Genomic DNA, 24,468 nt, shown 5'->3' on the forward strand with positions numbered 1-24,468 from the left:
GTAGTTATTCAATTGGTCCGCCATATCCTTGTTCCCCATGATCAACTCACCCGTTTCTGACTGCAAAGGACCTACATTTGTTTTAACTAATCTCTTTCTTTTCACATATCTATAAAAACTTTTGCAGTCAGTTTTTATGTTCCCTGCCAGTTTTCTTTCATAATCTATTTTTCCTTTCCTAATTAAGCCCTTTGTCCTCCTCTGCTGGTCTCTGAATTTCTCCCAGTCCTCCGGTATGCTGCTTTTTCTGGCTAATTTGTACGCATCATCCTTCGCTTTGATACTATCCCTGATTTCCCTTGTTATCCACGGATGCACTACCTTCCCTGATTTATTCTTTTGCCAAACTGGGATGAACAATTTTGTAGTTCATCCATGCAGTGTTTAAATGTCTTCCATTGCAGAAGGTAGTTGAGGCCAGTTCATTAGCTATATTTAAGAGGGAGTTAGATGTGGCCCTTGTGGCTAAAGGGATGAGGGGGTATGGAGAGAAGGCAGGTACTTTCTTCCCCTCTCTCTATCTTTCTTTCCCTCTCTCTCTCTCTCTTTCCCTCTCCCTCTCCCTCTCTCTCTCTCTCTCTCTCTCTCTCCCCCTCCCCCATGCATGGAGTGATGACTCAGTCACTGGTGATGTTGCTTTAACCCTCTCCCCTCCTCCCCGCTCACCCTCTCTCCTCCTTCTCCACTCCCAGACGCTGCTGACTGACCCTGGCCCTGGACGATAGATCTCAAGCAGTGCCCAGATGACAAGTTTTTTGTCGTTCAGGTTATTTTCTTTGTCCTTGGACTGGGAACGCTGCTGCCATGGAATTTCTTTATCACCGCTATTCCCTATTTCGAGAAGCGCCTCGCTGGGAATACTTCGCTGGCCGGGATTTCCACTGGGAATGTCGAGGATCCCTGTCATTTTGGGAATTGGATGACGCTGCTCTCCATGCTGCCCCTGCTGATGTTCACCTGCCTCAACTCCATCCTGTACCCCAGGGTCTCGGAGATACTGCGGATTGCTGGCAGCTTGTTTGGGATCTTTATCCTGTTCTTGGTCACAGCCGTGATGGTGAAAACGCAAATTCCTGGGCGTGCACATCTCTGAAGATCTTTCCTGGTTCGAGAACACCGATGCAATTATCAAGAAAGCTCATCAGTGTCTCTACTTCCTGAAAAGATTACGGAGAGTCGGTTTGTCAAGGAGGACTCTCTCTAACTTCTACAGGTGCACAGTAGAGAGCATGCTGACCTGTTGCATCGTGGCTTGGTTCGGCAATTTCAATTCAATTCAATTCAATTCAAAGCACTTACAAAGTGGCAGTTTGGCTGGGTGGATCTGCAGTCACCAGTGTAGAGAATGAAGAGAAGTGGGGAGAGAACACAGTCTTGTGGAGAGCCAGTGAAGGTGAAGAGGGTGTCGGACAAGGTGTGGTTCACCAACACCCTCTGTGATCTGTTGGTGAGGAAGTCTATAATCCACAGAGTGAGTTGGTGGTTGAGGTGGAAGCGGGTGATGAGCTTCTCAGCCAAAATATGTGGCTGCATGGTGTTGAATGCTGATGAGAAGTCTGCAAACAAAAGTCTGGCTATGGTCTTGGGGATTTCCAGATGCTTATGGATGGTGTTTAAGATGAATATTTTTGCGTCATTGACACCCCTGCCAGCCTGGTAAGCAAACTGCAATGGATCCATCATCGAGCCAGTTGCCTTGGTGATGTGCTCCTTGATGATCCTCTCCATGGCCTTCATGACCAGGGAGGTGAGAGCCACCGGTCTAAGGTCATTCAGGACCTTGGTGGTGCCCTTCTTTGGGATGGGAATCACTGTTGAGTTTTTCCACATCGCGGGGACTGTGCTGCTGGTCAAAGAGCCCTGGAACAGATGCTGGAACACACCTCCCAGCTGCTCAGCTCAGTGCCATAGGGTCCACCCACAGATGTTGTCTGGCCCTGGAGCTGTGTTCTTTTTAGTCCTTTTGAGGGCTCTCACCACCTCTGATGTGTTGATGTTGAGGCCGGAGTCATCAGGTCTGAGTGTGGAGACGATTGATTCTAGCTGGGTGCTGTTGTCCTTTTCAAATCTGGTGTAGAAGGAGTTGAGATCATTCGGGAGTGAAGTGAAGCTGCTTCCTGCTACCTGAATGGGCTTGTGGCTGGTAGAGACAGAGTTCACTGCTGCCATGTTCTTAAGGCCCTGCCAAGCCGCACGGAGGTTCCCTTTTCCAAAGGTCTGCTCCACTTTGTTCTTGTATTTCAGCTTGGCAATTTTTATGGCCCGCTTGACCTCTCTGTTTACCTCCTTCTTCTCAGCTTCAGAACCGGTAAAAAATGTTCTCTTTTTCTTATTCAATATGTTTTTTAGATCTTTAGTCATCTAGGGTTTATTGTTAGGGAAGATTGTGACCTTCTTGGAGGGGATAATATTGTCTACACAGAAAGTGATGTATGCTGAGACTGTATCCGCTTGCTCACTGATGTTGGTGGAGGAGGATATGAGGGCATTCCAGTCTGTGGTTTCAAAACACCCTTGAAGCCTGTCAATACTGTCCGGTGTCCACTGTTTGATGTCCTTGATGACTTTCTCTGTTCTCTTTACCACAGGTGTGTAGGCAGGAGCGAGCAGTATGCTACTGTGGTCAGCAGAGCCTAGGGGAGGGAGGGAGACGGCTCTGTAGGCGTCTGGGATTGACCCATAGCATTTGTCCAGTGTTTTCCCTAGACGGGTGGTGCAGTTGACATACTGGTAGAATCCTTTAAGTGACTTGTCAATTGAACAGTGATTGAAGTCACCCATGATGAATTTGGGGGCGTCCGGAGATATCAGTTCGAGTCTGTCGAGCATATTTCTTATATGTTCCGTAGCAGTGGATGCATTTGCTCTGGGGTGGATATAAACCAGAATGAAAAACAGTTGTGGGAATTCCCTGGGAAGGTAGAAGGGACGCAGGGAGACAGCCAAGAGTTGTCAGGGTCAATGTCAGGGTTGCACAGTTCTTCTCTGACAACAACTGTTTTGCACCAGCGTGGATTGATGTAGAGGCAGACACCACCGCCATGGTGCTTGCCAGTCAGTTCAGTATCACGGTCTAACCTTACAGGAGACCCGAAGCCATCTATGTGCATGCTGTCACTGTTGTCACTCCCAGTCAGCCATGTTTCAGTGAAAGCAAGAATGGAAGCAGTCCGGTATTCATACATGTGAAAAACGTTAGCTTGCAGTTCATCAGTCTTGTTACGCAATGAGCGCACATTAGCAAGGATTACTGAGGGAAGTGCACGGTGCTTACTTTCTCCTCGCCTAAGTCTTGCCTTAATTCCACCCTTCTTCTTCCTCCCCCGTCTCGTTACCTTCTTTCTATTGTTGTGCAGGGTGCCTGTCCGGTCGGTTGGGAGTTTACATTGTAGCTCCTCCGGCAACTTGTCTATGGCAGGGGCTTGGTGAGAGTGAAAATGCAGCTGAAGTAAAAAGTCCCTGCAGTAAGTAATCCGTTGGTTGTCCGGAAGAGTATATCCATATGATGCAGTGGGCAGATAATCCAAGACGAACAGTAGAAGCATAAGAGTCCATAGTGTCCATGTGAAGTCCATACTTTGGAGCAGTGAACGCAAAAAGCTAGCTGGCTAATTAACGTTAGCTCGTTGGTCCGGTGTGTGTGTGAGGTAGTGGCAGCGCCCGCACAAAACACCACAAAAGTACTGAACTATACGGCAGCAATCGATACCCGATGTACTTAAAACGAAACAAAACACTCTCACAACTCACGTAACGTAACGAAGAGACAAACATTCAAAGCTACTCTCTGCACCGACCGTTCGACCGCACGAGCAGTGACCCGGAACCCGGATGGGTTCTGTTTGAGCGCCCTGGAGAGGAAGAGACTACAAAAAGTAGTAAACACTGCCCAGTCCATCATCAGCTCTGACCTTCCTTCCATCGAGGGGATTTATCGAAGTCGCTGCCTCACAAAGGCTGGCAGTATCATCAAAGACCCACACACCATCCTGGCCACACACTCATCTCCCTGCTACCTTCAGGTAGAATGTTCAAAAGGGAACTGCAGATGCTGGAATATCGAAGGTACACAAAATTACTGGAGGAACTCAGCGGGTGCAGCAGCATCTATGGAGCGAAGGAAATAGGCGACGTTTCGGGCCGAAACCCTTCTTCAGAAGAAGGGTTTCGCCCCGAAACGTCGCCTATTTCCTTCGCTCCATAGATGCTGCTGCACCCGCTGAGTTCCTCCAGTAATTTTGTGTACCTTCAGGTAGAAGGTACAGGAGCCTGAAGACTGCAACGACCAGGTTCAGGAATAGGTACTTCCCCACAGCCATCAGGCTATTAAACTTGGCTCGGACAAAACTCTGAACATTAATAACCCATTATTTGTTATTTGCACTTTATCAGTTTATTTATTCATGTGTTTTGTAGTCAATGCCTACTATGTTCTGTGAGCTGAAGCAAAGCAAAAATGTCATTGTCCTATCAGGGACACATGACAATAAACCTGAACTTGAACTTGAACTTGAAATGCAACTCTTTTGGAGCGGTCCTGCAGGGGTTGTTCGGATTGATTGGGCTTCTACCGGCCAAGTACAGCTGGTGTCTTCATGAGTGGCCAGGGCGTGGCAGGGACCTGCACAGCCTTGGCCTCCATCTTTGCCAAAATATGTGGGTCTGATGAGGAAGTGATGGCCTTGGGATATTTTAATCACCCCCTGTCTTGTGATCCTGATGACAATGGTCTTCTATCACATCCTGCCTCGGCTGGAGTTTATCCCGCTGTTCGTGTTCTGTAACGTGAGGGGGGGGGGGGGCTCTACCCCGATGCCCCTTTCCTCCACGACGCCTGGTACATGGTCTTCATGGTGGCCTTCGCCTTCTCCAATGGACACCTGGTCACCCTCTGTATGTGCTACGCCCCCAAACAAGTGTCTCCCCGTGATGCTGAGACAGGCGGCGCAGTCATGGCGTTCTTCCTGGCCCTGGGGCTGGCACTGGGAGCGGCTCTCTCCTTCCTCATCAGGTTCAGCGTCTGAAGCTCTCCCTACTACCCCTCCTCTCCCCCCCACTCCCCTCTCTCTCCCCCTCCCGCCCCCTCTCTCTCTCCCCTCCCTCTCTTTCTCACCCCTCTCTCTCTCCACCTCCCTCTCTCCCCCCTCTCTCTCTCCACCTCCCCTCTCTCCCCCCTCTCTCTCTCTCTCCCCTCCCTCTCTCTCCCTCCCCCTCTTTCCCCTCTCTCCTTCCTCATCAAGTTCACCACCTCCAGTTTAAATTCCATTTGGAATATTTTGGAGGACCAAGAAACCAAGAACCAAGGATACTGAGTTGGACGATCAGCCATGATCATATTGAATGGCGGTGCAGGCTCGAAGGGCCGAATGGCCTCTACTCCTGCACCTATTTTCTATGTTTCTGTCCCTCTGTACATCTTTGCTGTTAAGGATCTTGCCATTAACTGTATACTTTCCCCTTATGTTCTTCTTCTGCGAGTGGCGTGCACAGCCTAAAGTTGTAGGACAACTTGTTCTATTTGATCTTATATAAATGTGCACGCCAGGTTGATTGTCCCGCCATCCCGGGAATTAACCTGGTAAACCTACGCTGCACTCCCTCAATAGCAAGAATGTCCTTCCTCAAATTAGGGGACCAAAACTGCACACAATACTCCAGGTGTGGTCTCACTACGGCTCTGTACAACTGCAGAAGGATCTCTTTGCTCCTATATTCAATTCCTCTTGTTATAAAGGCCAACATGCCATTTGCTTTCTTCACTGCCTGCTGTACCTGCATGCTTACTTTAATAGACTGATGAACAAGGACCCCCCCAGATCCCATTGTACTTCCCTTTTCCCAACTTGACGCCATTTCCTGTTTTTGCTACCAAAGTGGATAACCTCACATTTATCCACATTAAACTTCATCTGCCATGCATCTGCGCACTCCCCCAACCTGTCCAAGTCACCTGCATTCTCATAGCATCCTCCTCACAGTTCACACTGCCACCCAGATTTGTGTCATCTGCAAATTTGCTAATGGTTCTTTGAATCCCTTTATCCAAATCATTGATGTATATTGTAAATAGCTGCGGTCCCAGCACCGAGCCTTGCGGTACCCCACTAGTCACTGCCTGCCATTCTGAAAGGGACCTGTTAATTCCTACTCTTTATTTCCTGTCTGCCAACCACTTCTCTATCCATGTCAGCACTCTAGAGTTATGAGTCTGTGGAATTTTCTGCCTCAGAGGACGGTGGAGGCCGGTTCTCTGGATACTTTCAAGAGAGCTAGATAGGGCTCTTAACAGTAGCGGAGTCAGGGGATATGGGGAGAAGGCAGGAACGGGGTACTGATTGGGGATGATCAGCCATGATCACATTGAATGGTGGTGCTGGCTCAAAGGGCCGAATGGCCTACTCCTGCACCTATTGTCTATTGTCCAAAGGGGCGAAGGTATCGTTGTGCAGTCGCGTGGATATCTAGTGGTTATTTCCATGTGTGAACCTTTCTGCTCGTTCTCTTCTAGTTACATCATGTGTTACAACACCATTTGCATTTCACAGACAACTTGGTTTATTTCCACTGGGTACACACGCGGGGCAGGCTCTCATTCCGCCCAGACCCACATCTCTCGTCACATCTATTGCACAGAACTTCCTGGCAACATTTTGCACTAACGGTCCAGAGAGCAGCTGCATCAGCACAAGATTCAGTCGCAAGACAGCACAGAACTCTGGAGAAGGTATGGAGACTTTCAATAGACAATAGGTGCAGGAGTAGGTCATTCGGCTGCACTGCCATTCAATGTTTAAGAAAGAACTGCAGATGCTGGAAAAGTTGAAGGTAGACAAAAATGCTGGAGAAACTCAGCGGGTGAGGCAGCGTCTTTGGAGCGAAGGAATAGGTGACGTTTCGGGTCGAGACCCTTCTTCAGACTTCATCTCGACCCGAAACGTCACCCATTCCTTCTCTCCAGAGAAGCTGCCTGAACCACTGAGTTACTCCAGCATTTTTGTGTCTATCTTCGGTGAAAACCAGCACCTGCAGTTCCGTTCCACACGGCTGGGATGGGTCAGCTACTGTAAGCCCGTTCCCATTTGAGACAGGGTGATGAGGGAAAGCAGAAAGTGCTGGAGAAACTCAGCGGGTCAGGCAGCATCTGTGGAGGGAATGGACAGGCAACGTTTCGGGTCGGGGATCCTTCTTCAGACTTATGGGGTGGAGGTGGGGGGGGGGGGAGTAAGCTGGAAGAGAGAGGTGGGGGCGGGACAAAGCCTGGCGAGTGATAGGTGGATAGAGATGAGGGGGGGGGGGTGGTTAGGGGCAGATGGGTGGAGAAGGTTGCAAAGGCTGGAGGTGAGAAGGAGACAAAATGGCGTCAGATACGGATAGGAGGAGTTAAACGTGAAGCCGGATGTGGGTGGATGGGCCGGGGGTTGCCAGGAACATCTGTGCAATAGATGTGACGAGAGATGTGGATCTGGGCGGAATGAGAGCCTGCCTCGCGTGTGTACCCAGTGGAAATAAACCAAGTTGTCTGTGAAACGCAAATGGTGTTGTAACACATGATGTAACTAGAAGGGAACGTGCAGAAAGGTTCATACATGGAAATAACCCCTAGATATCCACGTGACTGCACAACGATACCTTCGCCCCTTTGACAATAGACAATAGGTGCAGGAGTAGGCCACTCGTTGGAATTTAGAAGAATGAGGGGGGACCTTATTGAAACTTACCGAATAATGAAAGGCCTGGATAGAGTGGATGTGGAGAGGATGTTTCCACTAGTGGGAGAGTCTAGGACCAGTGAAGCCGGATGTGGGTGGAGGGGCCGGGGGTGGGGGGGGGGGGGGGGGGGGTAACGGGGGGGGGGGGGGGGGGGGTGAACAGGAGGATGACGGGATGGACGGATAGAAGGGAAATTGGGGATGGGGTTGGGAGGAGAGCAAACATACTCGGTGATGGGGAAAATGTGAACTGTCCCTGAATCTGGAGGTGCGCGTTCGTTTTCACACTTCTGTACCTCTTGCCCGATGGGAGAGGGGAGAAGAGGGAGTGACCGGGGGTGAGACTGGTCCTTGATGATGCTGCTGGCCTTGCCGAGGCAGCGTGAGGTGTAGATGGAGGCGATGGAAGGGAGGTTGGTTTGTGTGTGTGACGGTCTGGGCTGCGTCAACAATTCGCTGCAATTTCTTGCGGGTCTTGGACGGAGCTGTTCCCAAACCGTGCTGTGATGCTTGGTTTCCTGATTAGTACGGGTGTCGGGGAGAAGGCAGGAGAATGGGATCAGGAGGGAGAGATAGATCAGTCATGATTGAATTGCGGAGTAGACTTGATGGGCCGAATGGCCTCATTCTGCTCCTAGCACTCACTTTATGATCTTGTGACTGGGATCAGGAGTGGAGTAATGAGAAAGGTGGTTATTTGAATTTGGAGAATTCATTTGGTGAATTCATGCCATTAGGTGGTTAAGGGCTTGTCCAACTTGGCGATTTTTTCGGCGACTGCCGGCGTCATTGACTGATGTATCAGGGTCGCCGAAAGATTTTGAACATTTCAAAATCCAGCGGTGACAAAAAAAAATGTTGCGACACTTGAGGAAACACGTCATCGCATCAATATGTCATCACCGCCGCGACTATTTCGATGGCCTGATACCTCAGTCAATGATGCCGGCAGTCGCCAAAAAAATCGCCAAGCGGGGCAGGCCCTTAAGTAACTCAAATGGAACATGATGCACATTGTGTGTGGCCTCACTCTGGCAATGGAGGATGTGTAGTCAGTTCAGTTCAGTGTAGGTTATTGTCACGTGTACCGAGGTACAGTGAAAAGCTTTTGTTGCGTGCTAACCAGTCAGCGGAAAGACAATACAATACAATTCAATTTATTGTCATTTGGACCCCTTGAGGTCCAAACGAAATGTCGTTTCTGCAGCCATACATTACAAAACATAAAGACCCGAGACACAACACGGTTTACACAAACATCCATCACATCGCTGTGATGGAAGGCAAAAAAAACTTATCTCTCCACTGCACTCTCCCCCCCGATGTCAGAGTCAGAGTCAAAGTCAAAGCCCCCGGCTGGCGATGGCGATTATCCCGCGGCCATTAAAGCCACGCCGGGTGATGCAAGGTCGCGCACCGGGTCTTGGTGTTAGAGCCCCCAGCGTGCGCTCGCAAAGTCCCGCGGCCATTCCAAGCCGCGCGGGGCGATGCTGTAAGGCCCCGCTCAGGTGCTCTTCAACCCCGCAACTCGGGCGGGAGAAGTCGCCGTTGCGGAAGCCCCGAAAAGCGGTCTCCCAGCAGGGACCCGCGGGCTCCCGGCGTTGCCGTCCGCCAAACCCGCAGTTGCAGCCTCCGAATCTCCGGAGGTCGGGTGGCAGCAGCGTCCACCACAGCTCCACCCGCTCCGGACTCGGCCAGCCCCGTGACGGTGAGCAGTCGGCAGCTCCGCAGCTGGAACCCCAGGTCGTTCCTGCTGGAGGCCGCTCCACGTTGCAGCCCCAACGACAACGGAGACCCGACAAAGAAAAGGTCGGGTCTCCCGTGCAGGGGAAAGATTTTAAAGTTACCCCCTCCCCCCCACACACACATACCCCAACAAAAAAAATAACAAAAACTACATAAAAACGAGACAAAAAATAATAAAACACAGACGGACTGCAGAGGGCGCTGCTGACGAGAGTCGCGCCGCCCACCGAAAATACAATACATGATTACAATCGAGCCGTCCACAGTGTACAGATACAGGATAAAGGGAATAACGTTTAGTGCAAGTTACAGGGGCAGCATGGTAGAGCTGCTGCCTCACAGCGCCATCGACCCTGGTTCGATCCTGACTACGGGCGCTGTCAGTACAGAGTTTGTATGTTCTTCCTGTGACCTGCGTGGGTTTTCTCCGGGTGCTCTGGTTTCCTCCCACACTCCAAAGGACTGCAGGTTTGTAGGTTAATTGGCTTGGTGTAAATGTAAATTGTCCTCAGTGTCCCTAATTTGAGGAAGGACATCCTTGTGATTGAGGCAGTGCAGCGTAGGTTCACCAGATTGATCCCTGGGATGGCGGGACTGTCGTATGAGGAAAGATTGAAAAGACTAGGCTCGTATTCACTGGAGTTTAGAAGGATGAGGGGGATCTTATAGAAACATATACATTTATAAAAGGACTGGACAAGCAAGATGCAGGAAAAATGTTCCCAATGTTGGGCGAGTCCAGAACCAGGGGCCACAGTCTTAGAATAAAGGGGAGGTCATTTAAGACTGAGGTGAGAAAAAACTTTTTCACCCAGAGAGTTGTGAATTTGTGGAATTCCCTGTCACAGAGGGCAGTGGATGCCAAATCACTGGATGGATTTAAGAGAGAGTTAGATAGAGCTCTAGGGGCTAGTGGAGTCGAGGGATATGGGGAGAAGGCAGGCACGGGTTATTGATAGGGGACGATCAGCCATGATCACAATGAATGGCGGTGCTGGCTCGATGGGCTGAATGGCCTCCTCCTGCACCTATTTTCTATGTTTCTGTTTCTATGTTTCTATGTGTGTAGGATAGTGTTAGTGCAATGAATTCCACAGATTCACCACCCCCTGACTAAAGAAATTCCTCCTCATCTCCTTCCTAAACGAACATTCTTTAATTCTGAGGCTGTGCCCTCTGGTCCTAGACTCTCCCACTAGTGGAAACATCCTCTCCACATCCACTCTATCCAGGCCTTTCACTATTCTGTAAATTTCAATGAGGTACCCCCTCATCCTTCTAAACTCCAGCGAGTACGGGCCCAGTGCCGACAAACGCTCATCATGTTGATTCACTCATTCCTGGGATCGTTCTTGTAAACCTCCTCTGGACCCTCTCCAGAGCCAGCACATCCTTCCTCAGATACGGGGCCCAAAACTGCTCACAATATTCCAAATGTGGCCTGACCAGCGCCTTATAGAGCCTCAGCGTTACATCCCTGTGTTTGTATTCTAATTGGCCCTTCAGCCCAACATGCTCACACCGGCCAACATGTCCCATCTACACTAGTCCCACCTGCCTGCATTTGGTCAATATCCCTCCAAACCTGTCCTATCGATGTACATGTCCAAATGTTTCTTAAATGTTGGGATAGTCCCAGCCTCAACTACCTCCTCTGGCAGCTCGTTCCATACACCCACCACCCTCTGTGTGAAAAAGTTATCCCTCAGATTCCGATTAAATCTTTTCCCCTTCACCTTAAACCTGTGTCCTCTGGTCCTCGATTCCCCTACTCAGGGCAAGAGACTCTATGCATTTACCCAATCTATTCCTCTCATGATTTTGTGCACCTCTATAAGATCACCCTTCACCCTCCCATGCTCCAAGGAATAGAGTCCCAGCCTACTCAACCTCTCCCTGTAGCTCAGACACTCAAGTCCTGGCAAACCCTCGTAAATCTTCTCTGAACCCTTTCCAGCTTGACAACATCTTTCCTATAATACGGTGCCCAGAACTGAACACAATATTCTAAATGCGGTCTCACCAACGTCTTATACAACTGCAACATGACCTCCCAACTTCTATACTCAATACTCTGCCTGATTAAGGCCAAAATGCCAAAAGCCTTTTTGACCACCTTATCTACCTGCGACTCCACCTTCAGGTGCCTAGTCCTCTTAAGATAAACACTAGCCACATAGTGAATGTCATTTGAAATCCTAATTCCGTCCCAGGAGCGGAAAATAATGCAGAAAGTTGTGACCACTGCCCAGTCCATCATCGGCTCTGACCTCCCCACCATCGAAGGGATCTATCGTAGTCGCTGCCTCAAAAAGGCAGCCAACATCATCAGAGACCCACACCATCCTGGCCACACACTCATCTCACCACTGCCATCAGGCTATTAAACATGATATCAAATAAGCTCTGAACCATAACAGTGTTACTATATCTGTTTATTTATCGTGCAATATTTATATATGGTCTATGGTTGTATATGGTTTATGTATATATGGTCTATGGTCCATAGACACACTGAACCTTTATCTTCCATTTTGTATTATGTTTACATATTCTGTTTGGACGCGCTAGAGGCAGGAAACATGTTCCCGATGTTGGGGGAGACCAGAACCAGGGGCCACAGTTTAAGAATAAGGTGTAAGCCATTTGGAACGGAGACGAGGAAACACTTTTTCTCACAGAGAGTTGTGAGTCTGAGGAATTCTCTGCCTCAGAGGGTGGTAGAGGCCGGTTCTCTGGATCCTTTCAAGAGAGAGCTAGATTGGGCTCTTAAAGATAGCGGTGTCAGGGGATATGGGGAGAAGGCAGGAACAGGGTACTGATTGGGGATGATCAGCCATGATCACATTGAATGGCGGTGCTGGCTCGAAGGGCCGAATGGCCTACTCCTGCAACTATTGTCTATTGTCTGTTGTGCTGCAGCAAGTAAGAATTTCAATGTCTTATCTGGGACACATGACAATAAAACTCTCTACGCTCTATGTTTCAGAATATGATTTCGAAGAAAATCAACTTTGGTGACTTGGATTTCGATTACATTTTTGAAAATTACACTGGAGAATATGAATATGATGCAAATGCGTCTCCGTGCAAACCAATGGTTCCGAGTTATTCCATCAGCGTTGTCCTGGCCGTGGTCTACAGCCTGGTGTGTCTCTTGGCCGTGACGGGGAACCTGTTGGTGTTGGTGGTCATCCTTCTCAACCACCGCTCCATCTCATCCACGGACGTCTACCTGCTCCATCTGGCCATGGCCGACCTGCTCTTTGCCCTCACCCTGCCCTTCTGGGCAGTGGACGCCGTGTCTGGCTGGGTGTTTGGTGACGCCATGTGTAAGGTGATCAGTATGTTGCAGGAGGTGAACTTTTACAGTGGCATCCTCCTGCTGGCCTGCATCAGCGTGGACCGCTACCTGGTTATTGTCCGCTCTGCCCAGTCGCACGGCCGCAATAGGTCATGGATGGTCAAACTGGTGTGTGCCGTCGTCTGGCTCGTGGCCCTGCTCCTGTCCTTGCCCGTCCTCTACAAGGGTGAGTGGACCCACGGTGCCAGGACCCTGTGCTACGAGATCCTCGACGGACAATCGGCCGACATCTGGAGAACCGCCACCAGGTTCTTGCGGCACGTGATTGGCTTCCTCGTGCCGCTGGCCGCCATGGTCTTCTGCTACTCCGTCACCGTGTGGAAACTGTGGCGGACCAAGGGCTTCCAGAAGCAGAAAGCCATGAAGGTCATCATCGCGGTGGTGCTGGCCTTCCTTGTGTGCTGGCTGCCCCACAACGTCACGGTGCTGGTCGACACGCTGATGAGGAGCAAACTCATCGAAGACTCTTGCCCCAAACGCGACCACTTGGACAGGGCTCTGTCCGCCACCCAAACCCTGGGCTTCACGCACAGCTGCATCAACCCAATCCTCTACGCATTCATCGGGGTGAAATTCAGGAAGAACCTGGTGAAGATCCTGACCGATGTAGGACTCATGAAGACAAGTGAAACTGCCGATTTCAGGAGATCAGAATCGTACACCATCTCCGGCCAAACCTCAACCACCATTTAGACCACGTAGGCAACGTCTCTTTACGCTCAGCTTTACTATTGCCATGTGTACCGAGGTACAGGGAACAGCTTTGTTCTGCAGCTGCCCAAACACACCAGATAATACTGGACATAAATACAATCAAGCCAAACTCAAGTCCAATAGGTAGTGCAAAGGGGAAGATACAGAGTGCAGAATATAGTTCTCAGCATTAGACAATAGACAATAGGTGCAGGAGTAGGCCATTCGGCCCTTCGAGCCAGCACCGCCATTCAATGTGATCATGGCTGATCATCCACAATCATTACCCCGTTCCTGCCTTCTCCCTATATCCCCTGACTCCGCTATCTGTGAGAGCCCTATCTAGCTCTCTCTTGAAAGTATCCAGAGAACCTGCCTCCACCGCCCTCCGAGGTAGAGAATGCCACAGACTCACAACTCTCTGTGTGAAAAAGTGTTTCCTCGTCTCCGTTCTAAATGGCTTACCCCTTATTCTTAAACTGTGTGGCCCCTGGTTCTGGACTCCCCCAACATGTTTCCTGCCTCTAGCGTGTCCAAGCCCTTAATAGTCTTACATGTTTCAATAAGATACCCTCTCATCCTTCTAAATTCCAGAGTGTACAAGCCCAGCCGCTCCATTCTCTCAGCATATGACAGTCCCGCCATCCCAGGAATTAACCTTGTAAACCTACGCTGCACTCCCTCAATAGCAAGAATAGCAAGGCACCTTCTTCAGATTCCTCAAAGTGCTTGAGTACCTTGGACCCGGACACAAAACCTCACCCATTCCTTCTAGCCAGCTAACAATGATCTAGTCTACATTTTCCTTCATCAACCCCCTTTGATTGGGGGGGGGGGGGGGTGGGTGGGGGGGGAATGAGGGACAGGTATATCTCCACTTTTTTCTTTTTTTCTTTTTCCTATTCTTTTTATTTATTTGTTCTTTTCTCTTATATCTTTATTCACTCTATGGCCACACTACTTTGGTAGCCTAGGGGTCTTATCTTTTCACTTTTTTTCCTCTTGTTCTTTCTCCCTCATTTTCAGGTTAAAATTTAAGCTGTACAAGAATTGTATAATTTTACATGCCGAATGTTTTATTCTTGTACAATTGCTTCTAATAAAAATCATTAAAATTAAAAAAAAATCAACACCCTTTGATATCTCGTTTTTCACACCCTACCCTTCCATATCTCGTTTTCCTCTCCCCCGACGCTCAGTCTGAAGAAGAGTCTCGACCCAAAACATCACCCATTCCTTCCCCGCTTGACAAACACCTTTCCTGTACCCTGGTGCCCAGAACTGAACACAATACTCTAAATGCTGCCTCACCAACGTCTGATACAACTGCAACATGACCTCCCAACTTCTATACTCAATATGTTTAAGAAGGAACTGCAAATGCTGGAAAATCGAAGATACACAAAAAAGCTGGAGAAACTCAGCGGGTGCAGCAGCATCTATGGAACGATGCTGCTCCATAGCTGCTGCTGCACCCGCTGAGTTTCTCCAGCTTTTTTGTGTACCTTCTATACTCAATACTCTGACTGATGAAGACCAAAGCACCAAAAGCCTGTTTGACCACCTTATCAACCTGCGACTCCACCTTCAAGGAATCGTGCACCTGTACTCCTAGATCCCTCTGCACTACAACACTACAAAGAGGCCGACCATTCACTGCCCTTGTCAGACGTCTCATAGCACAACACCTCACATTTCTCTGTAATAAATTCCATCGACCATTCCTCAGCCCACCTGGCCAATCGATCAAGATCCTGCTGCAATTCTTCGCAACAATCTCCAAGACCTTCGGTTTCCTCCCACACTCCAAAGACGTACAGGTTTGCAGGTTGATTGGCTTGGTATAAATGTAAAATTGTCCCTAGTGTGTGAAGGATAGTGTAAGTGTGCGGGAATCGCTGGTCAGCATGGACTCCGCGGGCCGAAGGGCATGTTTCTGCACTGTATCTCTGAACTAAACTAAACTCAGCGGGTCAGGCAGCATCTGTGGAGGGAATAGGCAGACAAGGCTTCGAGTGTGAAGTCCGAAGAGTCATCAGTCTATTTCCCTCCACAGATGCTGCCTGACCCGCTGAGATTTTCCGCGACCGCTGCTTCTCTTTCCACAAATGCTGAACTAACTTTCGAACAAATGCAGATTGTTCTGCATGGGCAATGTTGCAGCTGTGTCTTGCAACATGGAAACTTTCATCAGATAAAATAATGCTTACAAGGTTAATTCCCGGGATGGCGGGACTGTCATATGCTGAGAGAATGGAGCGGCTGGGCTTGTACACTCTGGAGTTTAGAAGGTGTAGGGATGGGATCTTATTGAAACATATAAGATTATTAAGGGTTTGGGCACGCTAGAGGCAGGAAACATGTTCCCGATGTTGATGAGCGTGGGGGGGGAGAGGAAGACAATGGGGTCCCGGCGTGAGGGAACCTCCGTGGGGGATGGTGGGGGAGCAAAGAGGGATCCAGTGTGGGGGTGGGGGGGTGGGGGGGAACGACGACTCTAGTTTAGAATCCTGGGGATAAGTCTGTGTTTGTTTGTTTGTTTGTTTGTTTGTACGTTCCGGTGAAGGCGCTGTGCATACGATCACCAAACAACCAGCCAACAGTCGCTTTTATTTTTTTTCATGTTAAATTTAATGTTAATTTCACGTTTTCGTGTATCGTGTGGTGTGTTGTGACTGTCGGGAGAACAAGTTCCCTCTGGGGATGCATAAAGTTCTATCCTATCGCTTCGTTTCATTCAAATAGAGAGATATAGAACAAAGAAAATAAAGGAATGCAAAAAAAAGTAGTGATAGGCCTTTACCCTGTATCTGTACACTGTGGACGGCTCGATTGTAATCATGTATTGTCTTTCCGCTGACTGGTTAGTACGCAACAAAAGCTTTTCACTATACCTCTGTACAGTGCTGCAGAGGGTGTACACACATTTGGACACTACTGATGCATCTGTAAGGATTACATTTTTTGACTTCTCAAGCGCCTTCAATACAATTCAGCCCCGACTGCTAGAGGAGATGATGGAGAAGATGAAAGTGGATCCATCACTGGTACTGTGGTGTTTGGATTACCTTTCCCTCAGACCACAGTACGTGCGCCTACAGAACAGTGTCTCGGGCACCATCTTGAGCAGCACAGGGGCTCCACAAGGAACTGTGCTGGCTCCGTTCCTGTTTACCATCTACACAGCGGATCTTCAATATAACACCAACAGCTGCTTTTTGCAGAAGTTTTCGGATGATACAGCTGTTGTCGGCCTCATTAAAGGGGGCAATGAGGAGGAGTACAGAGACATAATAAGTAACTTTGTGGAGTGGAGTGCACACAATAACCTCCATCTTAACACCAAAAAAACCAAGGAGATAGTTGTGGATTTCAGGAGGGGGAGGAGGAGGACTCAAGCAACACCAATCACCATTAAGGGCACTGAGGTGGAGGTGGTCGCTAACCACAGGTACCTTGGGGTGCAGCTTGACAGCTGAACTGGAAGTGTCATATGGAGGCGGTGTACAGGAAGGGACAAAGCCGACTGTATTTTTTAAGGAGGCTGAGGTCATTTAACATCTGCCAACCCCTACTGTGCAGTGTCTACCATTCAGTGGTGGCCAGTGCTCTGTTTTTTGCTGTGGCCTGTTGGGGAGATGGCGCCCGCATAACGGACAAAAACAGACTGGACAAGCTAATCAGGAAGGCCAGCTCAGTGGTCGGGGCTGAGCAACGAACGGTCCAGCAGGTGGCAGAGGCCAGAACTCTGAACAAACTGGGTTCAATAATGACCAACCCCACTCACCCACTCCATGCCCTGAAGGTGATCAAGAGCAGCATCTTCAGTCAGAGGCTGATTGCACCAATGTGCAAAACTGAGAGACATAGGAAGTCCTGTTTACCAGCTGCTATAAGGTTATATAATGCGCATAAATAACTGCACTTTTTTTTTAATTAATTGTATTTTAACTTGTATTTTAACTTGTATTTTAACTTGTTAAGTATGGAAGCCATTTGAGGAAATGTGTGGTGTTATGTCTGTCTTGAAGCTGTCGTGGCACTGTAATTTCCAGTAAAGGATTATTAAAGGTATAATCAATCAATCAATCAGTACACGGGACAATATACTAAACTCAACTCCAGATTCAGGGACAGTTTCTTCCCGGCTGTTATCGGGCAACTGAACCATCCTATCACCAACTAGGGAGCGGTCCTGACCAATTTTCCCTCTAATTGTTAGTAGTTCGTGCGCGCAGAAATCTTGTATTGTGTAATTTTTGAAGCTGTTACAAATGGGTGTGTGTGTGGCACTGAGTCCTTGTGCAAATATAAGCTTGAAATTTTCACGATATTTTTTCCACAGCCACTCTCTCATGGCTAATATAACTGTATCGCCTTGTTTTAATACAATACAAATATCATATTTGTAGAAATATAAATGCAATTTATGAAGTGATGTATTCTGTTAAGATTCTATTCTATACTTTGAAGTTTGAATGGATACTTTGTTGAGTTTGTTGTTCCATTAAATAAAATATCAATGAGTATTTGTTATTTTTATGTGATGCAATGCCAAAATAAAGTAAAAACGGTAACATATTTTATTACATTTTTGATTAAATTTGCAGAAAATGGGAAATCGTAACTCATCAAACGCAAGGATAGTTGCAAACTAGGTTATATGGATGCTCAATGTGAAGATATTTACACATAGTTTATGTAGGTCTACAAATTTATTGCTATTGAGGGAGTGCAGCGTAGGTTTACAAGGTTAATTCCCGGGATGGCAGGACTGTCATATGCTGAGAGAATGGAGCGGGTGGGCTTGTACACTCTGGAATTTAGAAGGATGAGAGAGGATCTTATTGAAACATATAAGATTATTTAGGGTTTGGACACGCTAGAGGTGGGAAACATGTTCCCAATGTTGGGGGAGTCCAGAACCAGGGGGCCACAGTTTAAGAATAAGGAGTAAGCCATTTAGAACGGAGACGAGGAAACACTTTTTCACACAGAGAGTTGTGAGTCTGTGGAATTCTCTGCATCAGAGGGCGGTGGAGGCCGGTTGTCTGGATACTTTCAAGAGAGAGCTAGATAGGGCTCTTATAGAAAGCGGAGCCAGAGGATATGGGCAGAAGGCAGGAACGTGGTACTGATTGGGGATGATCAGCCACGATCACATTGAAGTGCAGTTTCATACCATTCAAATGCAAGTTCATACTACAATACAATACAACAATACAATTCAATTTATTGTCATTTGGACTCCTTGAGGTCCAAACGAAATGTCGTTTCTGCAGCCATACATTACAAACAAATAGATCCAAGACACAACATAATTTACATAAACATCCATCACATTGCTGTGATGGAAGGCCAAAAAAACTTATCTCTCCACTGCACTCTCCCCCCCGATGTCAGAGTCAAAGTCAAAGCCCCCGGCTGGCGATGGTGATTGTCCCGCGGCCATTAAAGCCACGCCGGGTGATGCAAGGTCGCACACCGGGTCTTGATGTTAAAGCCCCCGGCGTGCGCTAGCAGTCCCGTGGCCATTCCAAGCCGTGCGGGGCGATGGTGTAAGGCCCCGCTCCAGGAGCTCTTCAACCCTGCAACTCGGCCGGGAGAAGTCGCCGTTGCGGAAGCCCCGAAAAGCGGTCTCCCCCCAGGGACCCGCGGGCTCCCGGCGCCGCCGTCCGCCAAACCCGCAGTTGCAGCCACCGAATTTCCGAAGGTCGGGCCGCAGCAGCGTCCACCACAGCTCCACCCGCTCTGGACTCGGCCAGCTCCGCAGGTTCATACTATTTCAAGCAGGGTGCAAGGCCACCAAATTCAAGTGCAGTTTCTGACCACTTCAAGCAGGGTGCAAGGCCCCCCAATTCAAGTGCAGTTTGATACCACTTCAAACAGGGTGCAAGGCCACCAAATTCAAATGCAGTTTCATCCCATTTCAAGCAGGGTGCAAGGCCACCAAATTCAAATGCAGTTTCATACCACTTCAAACAGGGTGCAAGGCCACAACATTCAAATGCAGTTTCATACCATTTCAAGCAGGGTGAAACCACCATAAAACCACACAAAACACCACACTCACAGTTCAGTGGACATTCAGTGTGATCTGTTGATTCACAGCTCAGACAGAGTCGTGACCTCTCCCTCACCCATTTTGCAGACAGAGCCACACCTACACTTCCGAGGTTTATAATCCCTTCCCCCTCCACCCGGAAGGGGTGCAGCCTTCATGGCGTGATTGACAGGAGAGAGATTTTCAACATTTTTTAAACACTAATAACACTTTTATTTTTAATTGATGGGACGAATCCTCTGCACCTGATGAGTGGAGGGGGGCTGAGTAGGATGGCCAAAAATCACAGCCGTAAGTGACTTTTATCTAAAATCAATGTACAGTGCAAACAGGAAGTTGTCAAGTTTCCACCACCAACAGCCATTTGCAGTACTTCACTTCAAACCAACCACATTTTCATTTTCAAACCACATTAAGTGCACTCAAGGTCAGTAAAACCACACTCACAGTTTAGTAGACATGTGTTAAGTGTTATTCACAGCTCAGACTGAGAGAGGTGACCCTCTCGCTTTCCCCATCTTGCGGAGACTGAATGAGGCACTCAACACTTCCGGGTTTTAGAGTCCCTCCGGAAGGGCGTGGCCTTCAGGAGAGAGAATCTCAACATTTTTTAAACACTGATAACTCTTTTGTTTTTCTCCACTCCCCCTCTCCTCTCTCCCCCCCTCCTCTCTCCCCCCCTCTCCTCCCCCCCCCCCCTCTCCTCTCCCCCCCCCTCTCCTATTTTTATTTTTCATCGATGGGATGTCGTGCACAGCGGAGGGGGACTGAGTAAGATGGCCATAAATCACAGCCATAAGTGGCAGCGTTGTTTCTAAAATCAATATACAGAACAATGGGAAGTGGTCAAGATCAGACTTTTAGTAATATACCAGACCAAGTGCAGACCCGTTGGGTCTGTTCCCCCAACGTGCGGTTGTGGAGGGAAGTGTGTAGGGGGTGTGGAGGGGAGGGGGTTTAGGGGAGGGAGGGAGGGTGAGGATGGAGGGGAGGAGGGGAGAGAGAGAGGGGGGGGAGAGAGGGGGGAGGAAGAGAGGGGGGAAGAAGAGAGGGGGGAGAGGAGGGGGGGAGAGGAGAGGGGGGGAGGAGAGGGGGGAGAGGAGAGGGGGGGGAGGAGGAAAGGGGGGAGGAGGAGGGGGGAGAGATGAGAGAAAGAGAGAGGGATAGGGAGAGAGAGAGAGGTCGGGGGAGAGGGAGGAGGGGAGAGGAGAGGGAGAGGGAGGAGGGGAGAGGGAGATGGGGAGAGGGGAGAGGGGAAGGAGAGGAGAGGGGGGGGATGGAGGAGAGGGGGGGGAGAGGAGAGGGGGGAGAGGAGAGGTGGGGGGAGAGGAGAGGGGGGGAGAGAGGAGATGGGGGGAGAGGGGAGGAGAGGGGAGGAGAGGGGGGAGAGGAGAGGGGGGAGAGAGGAGAGGGGGGAGGGAGGAGAGGGAGGAGAGGGGGGAGAGGAGAGGGGGAGAGGAGTGGGGGGAGAGAGAGAGAAAGAGAGAGGGATAGGGAGAGAGAGAGAGAGGTGGGGAGAGGGAGGAGGGGAGAGAGAGAGTGCCTTTTTACTTCAACCCAAACAACCATTTGCAGGCAGTGCTTTTTTACCTCTAACCATATTTTCATTTTCAAACCAAATTAAGGGTACTCACAGTGCTGTAGACATTTGTTCAGTGTCATTCAGAGCTCAGAGTGACAGAGACTAATTGACAGAGCTCCATCTTGCAGAGATTAATTGAGGCACACCACTTCCTGGTTTTATAGTCCCTCCCTCCCCCCTGCCGCCAGCGGGGGCAGCAGAGAGAATGGGGAATTTTGTAAAAACATTAATATCTCTGTCATTTTTCATCGACGGGAAAATTCCTCGGCACACATGCGGCGGAGGGGGGCTCTGAGCGTGGTGGTCAAAAATGACGGCCGTAGGTGGCGGCGTTCTCTCGGAAATCGCAGCACAGAAAGCCAAATGCGGTCAAGAACAGAGGTTTAATAATATAGATAGATTGTCAAGCTTGACAAAATTTATGAGGATGTTGCCGGGAGTAGAGGGTGCGAGCTACAGGGAGAGGTTGAGTAGGCTGGGTCTCTATTCCATGGAGCGCAAGAGGATGAGGGGTGATCTTATAGGGGTGTGTAAAATCATGAGAGGAATAGATCGGGTAGATACACAGAGTCTCTTGCCCAGAGTAGGGGAATCGAGGACCAGAGGACATAGGTTCAATGTGAAGGGGGAAAGATTGAATAGGAATCTGAGGGGTAACATTTTCACACAGATGGTGGTGGGTGTATGGAACGAGCTGCCAGACGAGGTAGTTGAGGCTGGGACTATCCCAACGTTTAGGAAACAGTTAGGCAGGTACATGGATAGGACAGGTTTGGAGGGATATGGACCAAGCGCAGGCAAGTGTGACAAGTGTAGATGGGGCATTATTGGCTGGTGTGGGCAAGTTGGGCCGAAGGGCCTGTTTCCACACTGTATCACTCTATGATTATATGACTCTATGACCTCTATAAGATCACCCCTCATCCTCCTGCGCTCCATGGAATAGAGACCCAGCCTACTCAACCTCTCCCTGTAGCTCACACCCTCTAGTCCCGGCAACATCCTCATAAATCTTCTCTGCACCCTTTCCAGCTTGACAACATCTTTCCTATAACACGGTGCCCAGAACTGAACACAATATTCTAAATGCGGTCTCACCGATGTCTTATACAACTGCAACATGACCTCCCAACTTCTATGCTCAATACTCTGACTGATGAAGGCCAAAGTGCCAAAAGCCTTTTTGATCACCTTATCTACCTGCGACTCGACCTTCAAGGAACCATGCACCTGTACTCCTAGATCCCTCTGCTCTACAACACTATCCAGAGGCCGACATTCACTGTGTAGGTCCTGCACCATGTTAGTGGTCAGAAAAATGCAACACCTCACACTTCCCTATATTAAATTGCATAATGTTGAAGGCCCTGCAACTTCTACAGCAGGGGTCGGCAACCTTGTTCTGCATAGGGACCAGGACCCATGTCTGTGAGCAGATGGCGGGCCACATCTATCGCCATAGTATGACAATAGACAATAGGTGGAGTAGGCCGTTCGGCCCTTCGAGCCAGCACAGCCATTCATGGCTGATAATCCCCACCCCCCAATTTATTTTTGAGCAGGAACGCAGTCCCTCACCACCACAAATGTTGCAGTTGAGCATCCCGCATTTGGGAACATTGCGGGTGTCAGCACATCCGAAGTGCAATGGGATAGCCTTGTCCTGGGAGAACCATTTTGATCACGGTCTCGCCCCTCCCCCGCCATGACACTTGCTGTGGTTTTTCTCATTAGTTTTCACGTGTTTTTCAATTAGTTTTCTGCAGTTCCCAGATCAGCTCATGTGCCCCCTGGACTGGCTATCGTGCCCAGATCGGCTGCGTGCCCCTGGACTGGCTGTAGCGCCCAGGTTGCGAAAACAAATCGAGAGAAGAAAACGCCTGCGGTCCGGATGATTTCGTAGGCCGTAAGTTGCCGACCCCTATTCCACAGGATACATTTGAACATTTATTTCCTCATTCAAATCTGAAGGAAGTCTTATTTCACACCTTGTGGTTTTTGACATTTGCAAACATTACTGTGATTGCATCAGAAGCAATGCTGTGGAATCTTGTTTGTCTCAATAACAACAGCAGCACTTCCCTTTGGCTTAGTTTAGTATTAGTTTTGTTTCGTTTAGACACAGCGTGGACACAGGCCCCTCAGCCCACCGACTCACCATCCCCGCACACAAACCAACCTCCCTTCCATTGATTCCATCTACACCTCACGCTGCCTCGGCAAGGCCAGCAGCATCATCAAAGACCAGTCTCAACTCGGTCACTCCCTCTTCTCCCCTCTCCCACCAGGCAAGGGGTACAGAAGTGTGAAAACCAACGCACACCTCCAGATTCAGGGACAGTTTCTTCCCGGCTATTATCAGGCAACTGAACCATCCTCTCACCAACTAGAGAGCGGTCCTGACCTCCCATCTACCTCATTGGTGACCCTCGGACTATCCTTGATCGGACTTTGCTGGCATTACCTTGCACTAAACGTTATTCCCTTTATCCTGTATCTGTACACTGTGGACGGATGGATTGTAATCATGTACTAGACTAAGTGCTATGTTCACACGGGAGGGCTGGTCCCTCAATGCAATATTCCACCTCTCCATCAATTCCAATATTGCTGGCCAGTGGGGGGGGGGGGCTTTCTGGAGCGCTAGTATGGGTGTTGTGGGCTGAAGGGACGGATTTCCAGAGGGCTAGTATGGACATTGTGGGCCAAATGGATTCTTGGGGTGGCAGCTCAGTCACTCAAGCCTGATGTGCTGGCAGCTCGCTCACGACTGGTGGGCTGGCAGTTGACACGGCTATTCCTTGAAATTCCATGTCAAGCAGGGTCCAAGGCCACTAAATTCAAATGCAGTTTCATGCCATTTCATGCAGGGTGCAAGGCCACCACATTCAAATTCAGTTTCATACCATTTCAAGCAGGGTGAAAACACTATAAAACACCACGTAAACACCACACTCACAGTTCAGTAGACACTCAGTGTGTTCAGTTGATTCACAGCTCAGAGTCGTGACCTCTATCTCCCCCATCTTGCAGAGACTGAGCCACGCCCACACTTCTGGGTTTATAATCCCTCCACCCTCCCACAGGAAAGGGCGTGGCCTTCATGGCGTGATTGACAGGAGAGAGATTCTCACCATTTTTTAAACACTAATAACGCTTTTATTTTTCATTGATGGGAAGAATCCTCTGCACCTGATGAGTGGAGGGGGACTAAGTAAGATGGCCAAAAATCACAGCCGTAAGTGGTAGCTTTTTATAGAAAATCAATATACAGTGCAAACAGGAAGTTGTCAACTTTCCACCACCAACA

At 49.1% G+C, this 24,468-nt stretch overlaps 2 protein-coding genes and 1 non-coding gene across 3 annotated transcripts; 2 read left to right on the top strand and 1 right to left on the bottom strand.

Moving 5' to 3' along the window:
- Positions 1 to 706: 706 nt before the first annotated feature.
- On the top strand, positions 707 to 5,105 carry LOC116974916 (equilibrative nucleoside transporter 2-like; the record flags this gene model as incomplete). Its single annotated transcript, XM_033023523.1, is given in 5 exon segments — positions 707 to 1,090; positions 4,526 to 4,585; positions 4,587 to 4,694; positions 4,696 to 4,816; positions 4,819 to 5,105. Coding segments are annotated over 5 exon segments (879 nt in total), but the record flags the coding sequence as incomplete, so codon positions are not given.
- A 7,342-nt stretch (positions 5,106 to 12,447) lies between these two features.
- LOC116974917 (C-X-C chemokine receptor type 2-like) lies at positions 12,448 to 13,669 on the top strand. The gene has a single exon (XM_033023524.1). It carries the CDS (start codon positions 12,448 to 12,450, stop codon positions 13,510 to 13,512), a length of 1,065 nt encoding a protein of 354 aa, XP_032879415.1. The 3' UTR covers positions 13,513 to 13,669.
- A 9,047-nt stretch (positions 13,670 to 22,716) lies between these two features.
- On the bottom strand, positions 22,717 to 22,873 carry LOC116975677. Its single transcript, XR_004412689.1, has one exon. It is a non-coding gene; the product is annotated as a U1 spliceosomal RNA (small nuclear RNA).
- Positions 22,874 to 24,468: the final 1,595 nt, after the last annotated feature.

The sequence above is a fragment of the Amblyraja radiata genome, chromosome 7 (assembly GCF_010909765.2).
Source record: "Amblyraja radiata isolate CabotCenter1 chromosome 7, sAmbRad1.1.pri, whole genome shotgun sequence".
Taxonomy (NCBI): Eukaryota; Metazoa; Chordata; class Chondrichthyes; order Rajiformes; family Rajidae; genus Amblyraja; species Amblyraja radiata.